The 14,877-nt window shown below is 32.3% G+C and overlaps 3 protein-coding genes across 9 annotated transcripts; all 3 read right to left on the minus strand.

Moving 5' to 3' along the window:
* Positions 1-772: 772 nt before the first annotated feature.
* LOC145036452 (uncharacterized) lies at positions 773-3,066 on the minus strand. Its single transcript, XM_078984893.1, has 3 exons — positions 2,901-3,066; positions 1,801-2,297; positions 773-1,711 (listed from the first exon to the last, which is right to left on the minus strand). The coding sequence occupies exons 2-3, from the start codon at positions 2,137-2,139 to the stop codon at positions 1,064-1,066; spliced, it is 987 nt and encodes a 328-aa protein (XP_078841019.1). The 5' UTR covers positions 2,140-2,297; positions 2,901-3,066; the 3' UTR covers positions 773-1,063.
* A 5,791-nt stretch (positions 3,067-8,857) lies between these two features.
* On the minus strand, positions 8,858-10,647 carry LOC145036453 (uncharacterized). Of its 2 annotated transcripts, none has more exons than XM_078984895.1 (6): positions 10,304-10,647; positions 9,929-10,024; positions 9,608-9,829; positions 9,420-9,516; positions 9,267-9,329; positions 8,858-9,125 (listed from the first exon to the last, which is right to left on the minus strand). In XM_078984895.1, the coding sequence occupies exons 1-6, from the start codon at positions 10,610-10,612 to the stop codon at positions 8,932-8,934; spliced, it is 981 nt and encodes a 326-aa protein (XP_078841021.1). In that variant the 5' UTR covers positions 10,613-10,647; the 3' UTR covers positions 8,858-8,931. The 2 variants fall into 2 exon arrangements, with proteins under 2 accessions (XP_078841021.1, XP_078841022.1); XM_078984896.1 differs by having other exon boundaries at positions 9,206-9,329.
* A 1,399-nt stretch (positions 10,648-12,046) lies between these two features.
* Positions 12,047-14,374, minus strand: LOC145036454 (uncharacterized). 6 transcript variants are annotated; one of them, XM_078984902.1, is made up of 8 exons: positions 14,227-14,374; positions 13,244-13,413; positions 12,999-13,061; positions 12,864-12,911; positions 12,705-12,755; positions 12,563-12,626; positions 12,372-12,428; positions 12,047-12,246 (listed from the first exon to the last, which is right to left on the minus strand). In XM_078984902.1, exons 2-8 carry the CDS (start codon positions 13,388-13,390, stop codon positions 12,233-12,235), a joined length of 444 nt encoding a protein of 147 aa, XP_078841028.1. In that variant the 5' UTR covers positions 13,391-13,413; positions 14,227-14,374; the 3' UTR covers positions 12,047-12,232. The 6 variants fall into 6 exon arrangements, with proteins under 6 accessions (XP_078841028.1, XP_078841026.1, XP_078841027.1 ...); XM_078984900.1 differs by having other exon boundaries at positions 12,047-12,302; XM_078984901.1 differs by having other exon boundaries at positions 12,372-12,431.
* Positions 14,375-14,877: the final 503 nt, after the last annotated feature.

The following is a 14,877-nucleotide window of genomic DNA, read 5'->3' on the forward strand; positions in this document are numbered from 1 at the left end:
CCCTATCCCCTATATTTGAAATAATGGATAAGATATGCAGCATATTTTCTTGTAACTTCTTCAAAAATTACGTATTCTTTACTATATAACTTCCATATTCTATCATGAATTGTTCCAAGCTCATATTTATATAGGACATTCTTGTATATGTAACATTTCTTCTTGACACTTCTACTTTGATCATCCCATTAACTTATCTCTTCTTATCCATATTGTGGCAAATAAATGTGCATTGTTCGGCTTCTTACCCAAACTTATCTCTATCACAACAATTCTTGAATGTCTAGGATCACATCTCGACTGCCCATTAATCTTTTGTGGTGTTGAACCCCTACTGGAACTAAGGGTCCATAATTGATCGTTTAAAACAAACACGAAACTAATAACCACTAACGCGAACTGAATCAACCAAACAAAACAAACAAACATTATTTAATGTGAACAGTTAGCCATCAGTTGCTTCACCCACATAATTTGTAACGGGGTACACACTATTACACTCACATTGAGGTGGTACACAAAGCAATTAGGAAGGTACAAATAGAATTTCCTGTTGCCTAACATGTCCATCACCCTAACTTATTTATATTTTCTACATCTTTGTATCGCATGTCTACCATAACATCCTTATTTTCACAACTTCCATCTTCCTCAACATGTAGTATATTCCCTCCCATTCATCATAACCCAACAATCAAGACCATATGTATTCTCTTTCTTTCTTTTCTTAGTAACCCTTGTAGTTTGGGGTTGTTCGACCGGTTTGTAAAAGTAAAGTCACAATCAAAACATATATTTCCGTATCCACATTAAGCACAAGCAAATGTAGATACAAGTATGATCAATATCAAATCAATTTTACTCCTATCACATACAACACAACCTATGCGATCTTGACTACCAAAAATCAGCAAATTAGATATCATATTTTACATACCTTACAAAAAAAGGAAAATTTTCAACCCAAGATGAGCAATTTGGGTCTCTTGCTACAAGTTAAAAATCAAAACCACCAACCTTTTATGCTTTGTAGTTTATATACACACAAAGTACCATTACCACTTCATAACTTCTTTCTTGAACTTGATGCTGACTTTGATGATCCAACCCCATCCCCACCACCACCACCACCCCATTGTGAAAAACCCTTAAGTTTTCCGGCGAACTCCTTGCCGGAGCTCCCCTTCATCAACACCCCCTTTTTTATCCGATTTTGGTTAATCAACAACATAGCATTACATGGGACCCCGTTTTTCAATTTTGACAAAACCCGTTGTTCAGGAGAATCTTTTTTAGATTCAGATTTAGAACAAATGGGACAAGGAGGATCCCCTTTGTGTGTTTTTGGTGTTGTTTGGTCCAAACATTCTACATGGTAGACATGGCGGCAGGAGAGAACTCCGGTCACCGGAAAATCTCCGCTTCTGATAATCTGGCGGGAACTCCACGGTGATCTCTGTGAAAGAAACCTCTCACAGAAGCCACATTTATCAAAACCACCACTTAATCTGTCAAGAGAATCGGATTCAATTGGTTCTGAAACATCTGAAAACTCAAACTCACAACTGGAACGGTGTCTGTCATCGGAATCATGAATTCCGGAGTTGACTGGATGGACCGGTTTGGACATGAAACAACCCCGACCAGCGAAATCACTACTGTCTGAATTGGAAGAAATGGAAGCTCTGTTTTCATGGGGAACAGATAGTACCTAAAAAAAAGTTTAATATTTTTTAGTCCGGTGTAAAGACTGACAACAAGTTGTAAGTTGAGGGTACCAGAATGTAAATATAATAATACCTCAGAAGTTGGAGAAAATGATAATGGCACCAAAACTCTTTCATGAAGGCTGATTTCTTGTATAGCTGGAGGAGTCCATTGCTGAGCTGGAGATAAGTCAGATGGGGTACCAAAAAAAGCCCCAATTCCATCGGAATTAGAATGCCGATGATTTGGTAAGTAATTTGTTCTCAACCAGTTTCTACTTTCTCTACTGTTTGAAGATGTTGAAGATCCGTATAAACGGTTTCCTTCTTGGGAATCGAATGATTCAACTTCGGAATGGAATCGGAAATCCCATCTTGGTGGTGGAGGAGAGAAGCTGGTGTTGGTTCGCCAGTAGGGTTCATGTGGGCCCATGGACCAGTCCTGGCTAACCGCATTTGACCCATGTGGCCTAGCAGCCACACAACAAAGAGACCCCGTTTTAGCTATGTTTTGTCACACGCCTAAATTATTCTTTTTTATGCTTTCTTCAATCTTTAATAATGTCAACTCATATATCAAACATCAAACATCTGTACAAATGAAAAAAGAATATATAATAATTCAAGTCAAAACAAACAAAGAACTTAAGGGATTAAGGAATAAGGAATAAGGAACGTATTTCATTAGTCAATTATCTGAAAGTCAAACCAAAGAATCATATTTGACTTTTGAGATTAAGAACTGAAGAGCACTGATTCACAAACTAGTATATGGATTATGGCGTCTACATGAGAAAAATAAACCTCGCAATGATTACAGATATCACATTAATTAGAACAAATCGGATTCATTTCAATTCGGAGATTCGGAGACGACACTTTTGACCATGAAATTTAGCAAAAATGAGTATTGCATGGTTGTTTCCCTTTTAATAACTTCAATTTAGTGACTTTATGATGTTTTGCGACTCAATCGAAAGTAAACATTCGTTAGAAGGGACATAGAAAAGGGTCAGGGAAGTTATGAAAACGGATGATACTGTGTGTACATCTATTAACAATGAAAATGATTCAGGATGCCAAATAAACAGTGTAGAAAACCCTAAGAAGCTTTATCGGTAAGCAGAAAGGGGAAACAGCATAAACACAAAGAGACAAGAAAAAGTGTGAGAGAGAGCTCGTGGGTGTACTTACTGCTATGATTACGGGGTTTCGAGCGAAGCGATGGAGATGATGAATTTTGGTGGCGCTGTCGACGGAGAAAAACCCTAATAAAACGGAGAGTGCGCCATTGTTTTACTTGCCCCCCATTTTTGCTTCATGCGCTCCTTCTTTCTTCAACTTTCAAATTACCTTTTGGATCGTCTGCTTGTAATCTTACTACAGTTACATATATATAATTGTTAAATTTTCATTTTTTTATATCAGAAAATATACATAAAATAAAAGTTATATAGTTTCTTTTTTTTTTAATCGATATATTTTATTTGGTCAATAAAAATTATTTATTTATTAAACTCCAATAGAACATTTATCATTTCTTATATACCTACGTATCATTATATATACTTTATAAAATAGCATATATATAAGTTTTTTAAAGTATGTACATAAAAAATTTATATATATAAGCAGCTAAACCAAAAATATAGGCCACAATGAAGTTCTTTTTAAAAGTGGATGTTTTTTACAAAAATAAAATATATTGATTAAACCATAAAAAATCAAAATATAATAGCTTTTATATATATGAAAAATAACATTAAAATTTTTAAGTTTTTCAAAATAATGACGATTAGTCACTTTGGTGCGAAGTTTTTAAGGTTTTTTTTTTTTTCTAGTTTTACCTTTGTTTAATGTTATCGGTTTTATATGTTATTTTGAGGAAAAAAAAAAAAAAAAACTTACTTAAGTTTATAACTCGTTTACATCTTTATCCTTATTTATGTCATTTTGGTATTTTTTAGGCAAAATGTTTGCAGTCTGCGGACCATATCTCTGCAAATTTCTTCAGTAGAAAAGTTGGACCAAACTTCTGCAGTCTGAAAGAAGAAGACTGTTTGTTTTTTAACATTTGCAGGGTATTAGAATAAACTAAAATCTAATTAGAATGATTAAAAAAAACTTAAGCAGTTTTTTTAGATAAATTTATGACTTTATTATAGATAATTAACAAATATAGATTAACTTTTATGTATAATTGTATAAAAAAGTGAAAATAAAATGGTATGAATTATCGTATATATTTAATAAAAACTCACAAACTTTGGTCGTAAAGTTATATCTAAACATTGTAATTAGAGATAAAATAATTTAACGCATAACATGAATGGAAATAAACTTTTATTTTAAATGAAAATTTTCAAACTTTTTATTTTACTTATTAAATTAAATCAATTAAAAACTGATCATAAATATTTTTCCCAATAAATGAACGATGTTACATCAAATAATAATTTTAAAATTTGGTACAAAAAATATAAGAGAATATTATGATTTTTTTTTTTTTGCATATCATTATAAACAACTCCACAAATTATTATTGTAATTAAATATTTATTTATAAATTTTTCATAAAGATCACGGTTGTGTTATCAAACCTTAGTAACTTTTTTTCCAATTTATTTATCATATATAAAGTAGAAATAAATCTAAGTTAAAAAAAAAATTAAAAAAAAAAAAAAAAAAAAAAAAAAAAAAAAAAAAAAAAACAACAACAACAACAACAACAAAATTATATGTATTTTTTTTTAGGTTAAAAGATACGTGAAGAAGTATGAATACTCTGATCCACATTACACCAAGAAGAAGACATGCAAACCTTTTTTGGTCTGCAGTCTTAAAAAAAACAAACAATTTGCGAACATTAATGTCTGTACGTGGTCTGTGTGGTGCAAATAGAAGAGGTCAAGAAGATATGCAGACAAAAAACAAACAACATCTTAGTTTTATTGGCTAACGTGGTTTGTCATATCAACATAGTTCAAAACCCTACAAAATTCTCGTCACTCAAGAAAACAATTATACATTCTAGTTCTTTTTCAAGTTGTCATCATTATCTTGTAATTGGCCACAACTATTGTTCTCCGACATCGTGCTCTGTCACTATCTTTCTCCAACCACTACTGCCTTCTCCGATGAAAATCTCTTGCTGCCCCATGATCACCCTCTCGACGACTGTTTCATTCTCCGACGAAAATTAGAACTATTTATGGTTCCTAATCACCTACAACGTGGATCATAACCATTTGTGGTTCCTACTCTCGTTTTTAGCAAAAAGATCTAGCACCACCACCACTATCAAGCCATATGTGGATTGCAAACCCATATTTTCCCTTTTTTAACTCTCAAACCAATGATTTATGTTTGGTGAAAGAGAATGAAAACAAATGGATCCATCAGGTTTGATAAGTATTTTTGTAGATGGAAGTGATGATGGTGGTTGTCAGTGATGGTATAAGGTTTTGATGCCCGATGAAAGAGGATGAAACTAGACGAACTCACATTCTCCCTTATTCCATTATGTGTTAAGGTTTTGATATCGCATTGATGGGTTTTTATATTGTATTGGTTTTGATTTAAGGTTAGAATTTAATTTTAGTTTCAATGTTTTTTTATTTTTTTTTGTAGAATTTGGTTTTGATTTGAGGTTAGGATAATAGTGGTGGTGGTGGTGGTGGTTGATGACATTCTTGGTGGTGGTCAATGACAGTGGTTGTTGAGGACAGTTGTGGTATTGATTGTTAACGATAGTGGTGGTAGTTGTTGCAGATTGTAGTTGTGGTGACGGAGAAAGGGTGGGACCCGTTAACATTAATATCCTGAGGGTGGTGGTTTGACTATGAAGAGGCAAGAAGTTGGTATGGCAACCCGCATCATTCATTGAGCTCATTCGGCTGCAAACATAACAATCATGTGACATAGTAACCTACTAGAAAAAACAAAATCGACTAATAGTTAAAAATCTTGAAAACTTCATGTTACAACGCACCTACAAGTGATTTAGGGTAAACCGGTTTTCTTTAAAAAATATAATAATAATAATAATAATAATAATAATAATAATAATAATAATAATAAAAAAGAGCCTCAAGGATCCTTACGTATAATATAATTTTTTTAAGATTTAGACAACCTGTAAAAAAATGCAGATACAAAAAGTTAATGATATTATAAATTGCCATATATTCCCCTCTGATATAAAAGTTTACTTTATGATTTACATGTAAATGATATTATAAATTATACTTAATATGAGAATTTGATCGATTATAAATAAATATATTTAAATATGTATTTTTGTCGTTACATAAAAAAAATTATTGATCGATAAAAAGTTGTTATTTTTGTGCCAATTATCCTATTATAAAATAAGGATAATGATTTAAAAGGGTAATATATTTTTTGCAAGGTTGTAAAATTGTTCGGCGGTCGACTGACGATAAGCTATTAATCGGATTAGGTGGGGATTAATTAGGGATCCTTAATTATTAATAAAGTTATTTAAAAAATTAATATTCCCTAAAAAACTAAGTATTTGAAAATTTAAAATTTTAAAAATTTAAAAATTTGAAAATTTTAGTTTAATATTTTAAAATTTTAAAGCTTAAAATTTTGAAAATCTAAATTTTTGGTGTAATATTTTAAAAATATTTTTTTTTGAATTTTTTAAAAAACTCCTGCCTATGACCGTTCAGACTGCCAAGGGCCGCCAAAGACCACCAAGGCCGACATTGATCGATTTTGATCAATTTCCGTCAAGCACCCTAATTGTGATCGGTTTAAGGCCGTCAAGCAATTAATCGCCGATTAATCGGCTGTTATGGTTGATTTCTGCAACACTGATTTTTTTTTATTTGTACACATTTAGGGGTTGTTTGTTTTTTTTGTGAAGAGCTGGGCAACCACTTTTGTCTGCGCCGCGTAGACATATGCCCTCGCAGAGTGTTTGTTTTTTGGAAGTGCGCAGACCAAAAAACGTCTGCGCGAGGTCTTCCTGGCGCAGACATGAGTCACTGTCTTCAAAGGTCTTCAGACCTCATTTTAACCAAAAAAAAAAAGACCACCGTTTTTTTTTTTTTTTTTCTTTCTCTTTTTGCTGAAAATGCATTTTAAATCGTTATGACATGAAATTAAGTTTGAAAAATTAATTTATTTCAATAGTTGCAGACGTTAAAAACAAACAGTCTTCTTATTGCAGACTGCAGACATTTGGTCCACCTCTTCTACCACAGAGGCTTGCAGATGTGATCCGCAGACTGCAGACATTTTGACTTCAAAAAAACAAACAACACCTTAGTTACTGATTTTTTTTTGTCCACATTTTTCCATCAAACTTGTTTGAATTGTTCAAAAACCCATCCTTATGACCTACTATAGTATGTTTCTAGCATATTCGACAGCTCCGACGATGTTTACAACTCTGACGAGACTCCAATCACATTCTCAGGTGGGTCTCTGGCCAACAATGTTTTTTCCAGTGAGTTTCGGTCATCTTCTCCGAACAACATGATTTTTCCGACGATATTGTTCTTCATCTCCAAATTTTCAGAACTTTCCCAACCTCATCACCTTCCCATATTGTGTCACTCGACCCCAAGAGCACCACCCATCTCGTACCCTAGCTCCGATCTGCAAGCCCTAACACCTCCGAACCAAATCTAGGTTGAGAGAGAAAGAGATAATGGATGTGGATCGTAATGGTGATGGTGGCTATTGTAAACGAGGTGGTGAAGTTGGCAATGGTTATTATTATGAGTGAGCTTGGTGGAGGTGATGGAAAAAACGTCGAAAGTTACCTGGTAGCGGAGAAGCCATCGGGGTTGATGGTAATGATAGTGGCTAGTGTGATGGTAGATGAAAAAGGGGGTGGTTGAGGTGAGAAACTCAGGAGGCTAAAGGCGGTGGATGTACAACAAAATGGTGCACTGGTGGCATGGGTTGTGTCGACCACCTGTGGGAGGTGTTATGTTTTAGGGAGACTCACCGGAAAAATCATTTTGACCGAAGACTCGCCGGAGAGGATTACAAGAGTCTTACCGGAGTTGTAATGAACACCGAAAACTGGTTAAACTCACACCAATAGGTCATAAGGGTAAGATATGAACAAAAAAACAAGTTTAATGAGTAAATGTAGACAAGGAAAAAATCTCATGACTAAATGTATACAAAACGAAAAATATGTTACCTTTTTATTTCATTATACCTATAAAATATCTTATTTATATACAATCAAATCGGTAAGAAAAATCACTTATATATTAATATACTATATTAATCCACAACATTCTTAGGAATAGTTAACTTTAGAGACTTTAGGTTTTGGCTACAATAGTTTTAAATGTTCGAGAATTTTAGTCCAAAGTTTAGATCCTTTAGGTTTTAGCCACAATAATTTTGGGGTTTGACAGTTTTAGTCCCTAGATTGGAGTTTGACAGTTTTAGCCATAAAGGTTTCAAGAATTTGCCACTTTTAGTCCATGACATTTACCAAATATGACGCTTCAAGTTTTTACCATATTAGTTTGTGGAATTGATATTTTTCGTCCCGCTACCTTCGATAATCTACTACACGGCCCTACTTTTTTCATAACATTATACATACAAAATAGAAACAACAAACAAGAAACAAAAATCAAAGAAACACCAAAACATGTAACAATGAAAAAAAAATATTTGAACCGCCGCGAAGCACGGATCACCTTCTAGTTTGATATAGAAGTTGAGAATTTATCATGCATTTGCTTGTTTCATTCATCATGATCACACTCTGATCAATTATTATCACATTTTCACCTTTTTTTTCTAGAAAAATAACTATTTATTTGAAAATAAACCATTAATATACCTCCACTTATTCATTGGTTATTACCAAATATATAAAAGCTTTTAGTCCATATGACTGTATTTGTATGTGATATCGAGGACCACATCACTTCCACTAATTCATTCGAATTTTGTCCAAGAACACTCCAACCATTAAAAATATAAATAAACCAATAACTAACAATTTGAGTAATAATTAGAATCAACTATTATACTTTGAGTAACAATTAGAGTCAATTATTATACTTTGTTCTTATTCATGTTCTTTCTTTGCAAAAATCATATCTTCATTTCTTCTTATATCAATTATCAAACTCACCATCGCATAAACACAATGAATTTAATCAATAGAACATAGATAAATTGTACATATGTGCATACATGAGTGCAAATTGCTTAATTACTTGCAAGCAATTCCATATGCATGAGGATTTATTAATGATGCAGAAGAAAGAAAAGCTGTTTTCATGTCAACATTTGAGAAGCCAGCTTTAGAAATAGTCTGTCCTGTTTCTCTAGTAAGATGACATCCATCTGCAACCACCTGTTGCAATGGATCTAAAAAACTCTGCATAACTTTCAGAAGCGAACCATCTGCTCAAAAAAAATGAAACCAAAAATATAGCATCTGAATAGACCGTCTGAATGAAGCTAAATGACCATTTTACCCTTACATTTCAACAATATGTTGGTGTCTAACTACATTAAGGCCTAACATTTTATTCAGTGGAGTACCTTTGGCAGCTACATGCTCCACAAATATGTAAAGCCCACCTGGTTTAAGAACCCTTTTGATCTCTGAACAAAATAAAAAATATGACACTTTACTTTTCTTTAAAATCAGATTTCGATTAGAGAAAAACAACTCATGATCAATGGATCATATACCCTGAAGGGTCTTGTTAACATCTTTAACAGAACATAGCACCAAAGTGCCCACCACTGCATCCATGGAAGCATCGCTTACAGGTAATGCTTCTGCAACCTGAGAAAACTTGTGGGTGTTAACAAGTTTTTATAAATGTTAAATCGATCTAGTTAAACTTGGTGTATCATTAAGAAAGTGAAGATCATACGGCATGAATAAACTTGAAATTCTTTTGAGGCAAACCAGAAGCTTCTGCTGCAGCTTGAGCGTATTTTTCCATCTTTTTATTCGGATCTACACCGATTACATTGGCATCAGAAGTCGCACTAGCATAGTATTTGAGATTAGGACCCGTTCCTATGCCTATTTCCAATATATTTGCAGCCTTTCCTATTAGATTTGCAAAAAGTTGCGACTTATAACCTGCAATCTTGTCAAATAATATGTCGTTTACACAAAAGGAGTAAAAGGGAAGGGGATTTCTTATAAGATTTTTGGTTTACGATACAAAATTTAGTTGAATACGAACCTCAGTCTCGTAAGATTTCATTGTTGTATCCATGGCTGTAGCGTAAAATTCCTCGTACCAATCTGGTCTTGGAGGGTGAACCCTGTTCAGCACAGCCTTCATAGAACATTGAATCCCTTTAAATTGATGTTTTTTAAGTGAAAATTGAACCAGTAATTAGTATATCTTCGATGTTGGTTATAATTGCAAAACAATCAACAAAAACCCTCAAATTCCCAAACAACTGACAGTATATTAGTAGCAAAATCAACTTCAAAAATTAATATGAACATTCTGAATTTTTGCAAACATGTTCGATGGCCCACTTGAAACTCGTTAAATAAAACAATTGCTTGGTCGACGTTTCGGGCGAACATTAAAATCAAAGTTAGGTACCATGGGATCATCAGCAAGCGAATCGAAGCCATTGGAATCGCGAATTGGGATAAGAGCTGTGGAGATTGTTGCTAAAAATGGCCTTCTCCCACATAAGCAAATCTTGTTCCTGCTGCTGCTGCTGCTACTGCTACTGCTACATGATGATGTCGATGGCGAATTCGTAATGTTTTGGGTCGATCTGGGGGTAGAATTACGGCGCGAAAGATTCAAATTCAATTTGATGTTGAGATGATGGAAGGGCGTGGACGTGTGTGAAGTTTGGATGAGAGGAGAAGAAAGGAACGAAGAAGAGATTCCAAGAAACATGGCTAAACCTTATTCTTGAATCTTGCTACTACTGGATTTAAATAATATAATGTAAATTTGATAAATAACAAAATAATTTTTTCGACTTTAAAACAATATATTATTTTTATGGTTAAAGATTTTTTTTTGAAGCTTAAATTGTATTAAAATGAAACAAAAAGTGACATTTGATAGCTTGAAGTTTAGAAAACATATATTTTGAAAACCTAAAAACAAGTACCGCAATTTTATTGATGCAACTAGAATTGTAGATTAGAGATGAAATGACATCTACATTTCGACTGTTAGATGTAATATTTTTCAATTGAATTTCATTATTTTTTTAAGTTGATATGTAAAACAAATCACTTTCTTATTTTTTATATACCATGAGAAATTATATATCCTATTACTTTTCTTTATATTTATCTTTTTATCCATATAAAATGATGAAAATATTTTAAAATATTATTATTTTTACCAAAATATTATACTTGTCATCATTTCACATAAGTAGGATGAAAAAGTAAGAGAATATTTAATTTCTCATAATTTATCATTAAACTCATGTTTGTTACCCAGTAGGCCACTACTATCATTTTGATCGATTATTGCATGTTGGTCTAATTGGTTTATTTGTTTAAAAAACATCATTAAACTCATATTAATTGTTTAAGAAATATTATTAAACCAACCAATATATATCTACCTAATTTACTATTAAACTAACTTTTGTATATATTTAATCATTTTCAGACATCATTAATTTTTTGGCCATCTTTACCGGCCAACACAACTCAAAAAAAAAAAAAAAAAAAAAATCTCTCATTTCTCCTCTCCGATGAAAACACCCCCAACCTCTTACTTCTGTTGCCGCTCAATCATTTCTTTGCTCTTATCTCTCTCCTGCTACTTTTGTTAAAACCACCAATAGCCACCTTTGTTCAAAGATTTTATATTAGTTTCTTGGCAAAGGTGGTGATAAATGGTGGAAATGGGTGATTGTAGTGGCTAATGGTGGTGATAGAAGATGGTGTTTGTTGGTAGAGATGGATGGTGTTGATGGGTGTGGATGGTGTTGGCATTTTGCAACATCTCCCATACACATATTTCTTTTACTTTCATACCATCCTTAACAATCCTATCCTTATCTTAATTTTTTGACACAACAAACATTTAATAAGTTGCTCTTTCTAGATTGTACAAAACAAGCTTATCATACTTTATTTTCCTCCATAATGTGAGTTAAGTACTTTTGTACATGGCTCTATATAATTATCTAAGTATCAGTTTACCATCTAAAATCTTTTTCAATTGTACAAAATAGGTGACTTCTTTATGAACCAAAATCAAATCTTCTGAACAATTTATTAAGATGATAAACTTATAGCACCCAAAAAAGGGTGAAAACCCTATGACAAACAACAATCAAATTATCCCAAGGCTATGACCACATGATCATTGGATGATGAAATATATATATAATTAATGTTTTGATCCATTTTGTTGCATAACATCAAAAAGATAACACAGATACAACATCAATTGAGGGAATAATACAAGTAAACAAGTAACATAAGTTTATTTTTCCCATCATACAACAGAGGGTATAATATCATGAGACATGTATGTGTTTCTTGATTATGAAACAATAGCTGCAAAATTCATGCAAATGTTATTGATACCAGTGATGATTTTTGGTCCTTCAAAACTTCAAAAAAAAAAAAAAAAAATCAGATCATATGGTTTTGATCTTCAGAATGAGATTTGTCATCCATACTTAATTCCAATTCTTGCCCTTGATCCTCTGAAGCAGTTTGATTTAAGCTACCATCATCTACTGTAACCAGAAGAGAGAGAGAGAGAAAGGTTTTATAGACTTTATAAAGACAAAAATGCCCCTCTCAATTATCACTCATTACAATTATCAAATATTTAGTAATGAATTTTTTTTTTTTTTGTAAAACACACCTTCTCCTTCATCTGCAGGAGCATAGGATGATCGTCTTGAACGAACTTGCTGATGTGGCGTAGGCTGAAAGAAAACATCAAGTGAATAATATATATATATATATATATATATATATATATATATATATATATATATAAGTACCTGCAATTTTGGGCGTAGTGCCTCTAAAGGTCCTTTGCTCTTTTGTGACCCCTGTTATTAGGTGTTGTAAAAAGGACAACAATAATATGAAGCATCAAAACTTTTATTAAAATAGATCAAGAGTTATTTATTTATTTATTTTTAAATCATTTTAAGTACCTTTCCTAGTGCCCAATCTGCAGAATCAAAGAAAGCACGATCATGATCCTGAATGGAACAAATTAGTTGTTAGTAATTCTTCTTCCATAATTAGAGAAAAGAAAAAAAAAAAAAAAGGAATGGAAATTGAATTACCTTTGAGATTAAAGGGGTTTTTCTTGGTAGTAATCCACCATATTTTTTCTTGATTACTGCTTCCTGTTTAAAGATGATATAAAGATAGAGTAAAGACTTTTAACTAAATGTGTTAAATAGCCTTTAACTTATGACAGAATACAAATATCTTGAGGATCCGAACTTGTATCACAAATCCCTTGTAATAGTGATGATGAAGGGCAAATAAGTAAATTAGGATGATATGTAAAAAAGAAAGGAAGTACCTCTTGGGCTGGTGTGGGCATGGGATTGTCCTCTGTTTTTTCTAAATCCTTTGGGATTTCTTGTGAAGATGAGTCATTGTTTACTTCAACTTTTGGATCATTATCCACAAGATTAAGGTCTTTAGAACCCTCATTTGTTTCAGACATTTTGCACGTATTTACAGAAAAACCTGCCAATAACACAAGAGTGGGATAATTTTCAAGATTTTCATAATGCTACAGTTTTTCAAACTTTTCATGGAAAAACATTTAGTCCCATATATCAATAACCTTCTTTATTTTATCATAATCTCAAATGAATGAAAGCATACATGTTATCTTTTCTCAAAAATAAAAAGAAAAGCAATAAACAATATCTTGGGTCCAAAATTGTGGTTTTTGTAACAAAAATCACATAATTTAACGCATAGGAACTGGGATGCATTTCATGAACTTCAAGAAAAATGAAGAACCCAAACTGAATTTGCATACCCTATTGATCATATCAATCTATGAGCCTTAGGATTTAGTTATAGAACACAAATTCAACAGCAAAATTGAATGCTTAATCAATTACTTTAAGTTAAAACTTCAGTCATATCCCATAAATGGCAAGATTTGCGTAAATTTTGAGTAGCGTATGTTCATACAATCAAATTCCCACACAGTGAAAGCGTATAAAAATCCCAAATTCTAAACATTTTTTGTGAAATTTAACTGGTCTAAATTCAATAGGCGATCCTCCCACCTCACGATTGTAATTTGTAAGCATCAAGGAAGAACACACTCAAAATGGAATCAATGTGTATCATTAGCAAAGTTTTACAGAACATAAATCCATGGATTCTATAAGATACATGCATTACAGAACGCAAGTAATACAACTCAAGAGCTAATATTAATCAAACATCAAAATGAATTTTAATTAATAACTAATACTCAGTTCAGGAAATCTTAAAGAGTATCATAGATTTGAAGATGAAGAAGAAGAGTAGAAATTTTACCTGAGGCGATAATCAGCAAGGAAGTTGCGAAGGGAAATCAAGATTTGTGTTGGGAAGAAAAAGGGAGAGAATCCGGCAGAGTGTTCTGCGTAATTCAGAGGCTGTTGCGTTCCATTTACAAGGACCAGAATTTTTTTAATTTTTTACTTTTAATTAACATTAATTACTTAAAAAATATAGAAGTTTCGTTAATTAATAATTATCAAAAAAGCATTTAATTAGGTATCTTGTTTTGGTTTAAATATAAGACGTGTTTCAAAACCATCGTTACTGTTCATCTCCTAAATTTTTTAAAACCATTTTGTGTATGTATAATTTTTAATATTTACTGATAGAAAACACAATAATTTTAAAACTGCAAGCAATTTATTGGCATAATTTATAAATGTTTTTTGAGCATATATATTAATATATTATACAGGTATAATTTGACTACCTGCCAAAAGACGAAAGAATCAAAGAATCATCATTCTGCTCCAATAGGAGGATTTTGTGGACACACCTAATTCCTAAAGTCTTAAAGCAATGTCATCTAGATTTATTTAACAGCGTTCTAAAAAATCTTAATTTAACAAATATCAACGGGACAAAAGAATAAAGTTAGTGCACTTTAATAGTTACTGAGAATTTTAGATGGTTAATCGTTTTTTC

This window comes from Lactuca saligna, chromosome 3 (genome assembly GCF_052625555.1).
Source record: "Lactuca saligna cultivar CGN05327 chromosome 3, ASM5262555v1, whole genome shotgun sequence".
Taxonomy (NCBI): Eukaryota; Viridiplantae; Streptophyta; class Magnoliopsida; order Asterales; family Asteraceae; genus Lactuca; species Lactuca saligna.

Bases quoted from the DNA above. Each gene is read 5' to 3' on its own strand.
- LOC145036454 (XM_078984898.1), bottom strand. From the start codon at position 13,390: ATGTCTGAAACAAATGAGGGTTCTAAAGACCTTAATCTTGTGGATAAT. The intron at 12,912-12,998 runs GTAATTCAATTT...TGTTCCATTCAG, and splicing joins AAACCCCTTTAATCTCAAAG to GATCATGATCGTGCTTTCTT. The intron at 12,756-12,863 runs GTACTTAAAATG...ACCTAATAACAG, and splicing joins CAGATTGGGCACTAGGAAAG to GGGTCACAAAAGAGCAAAGG.
- LOC145036452 (XM_078984893.1), bottom strand. From the start codon at position 2,139: ATGGGCCCACATGAACCCTACTGGCGAACCAACACCAGCTTCTCTCCT. The intron at 1,712-1,800 runs GTATTATTATAT...ACTTTTTTTTAG, and splicing joins CATTTTCTCCAACTTCTGAG to GTACTATCTGTTCCCCATGA.
- LOC145036453 (XM_078984895.1), bottom strand. From the start codon at position 10,612: ATGTTTCTTGGAATCTCTTCTTCGTTCCTTTCTTCTCCTCTCATCCAA. The intron at 10,025-10,303 runs GTACCTAACTTT...TGTTCTATGAAG, and splicing joins CGCTTGCTGATGATCCCATG to GCTGTGCTGAACAGGGTTCA. The intron at 9,517-9,607 runs GTATGATCTTCA...AAGTTTTCTCAG, and splicing joins ATTTCAAGTTTATTCATGCC to GTTGCAGAAGCATTACCTGT.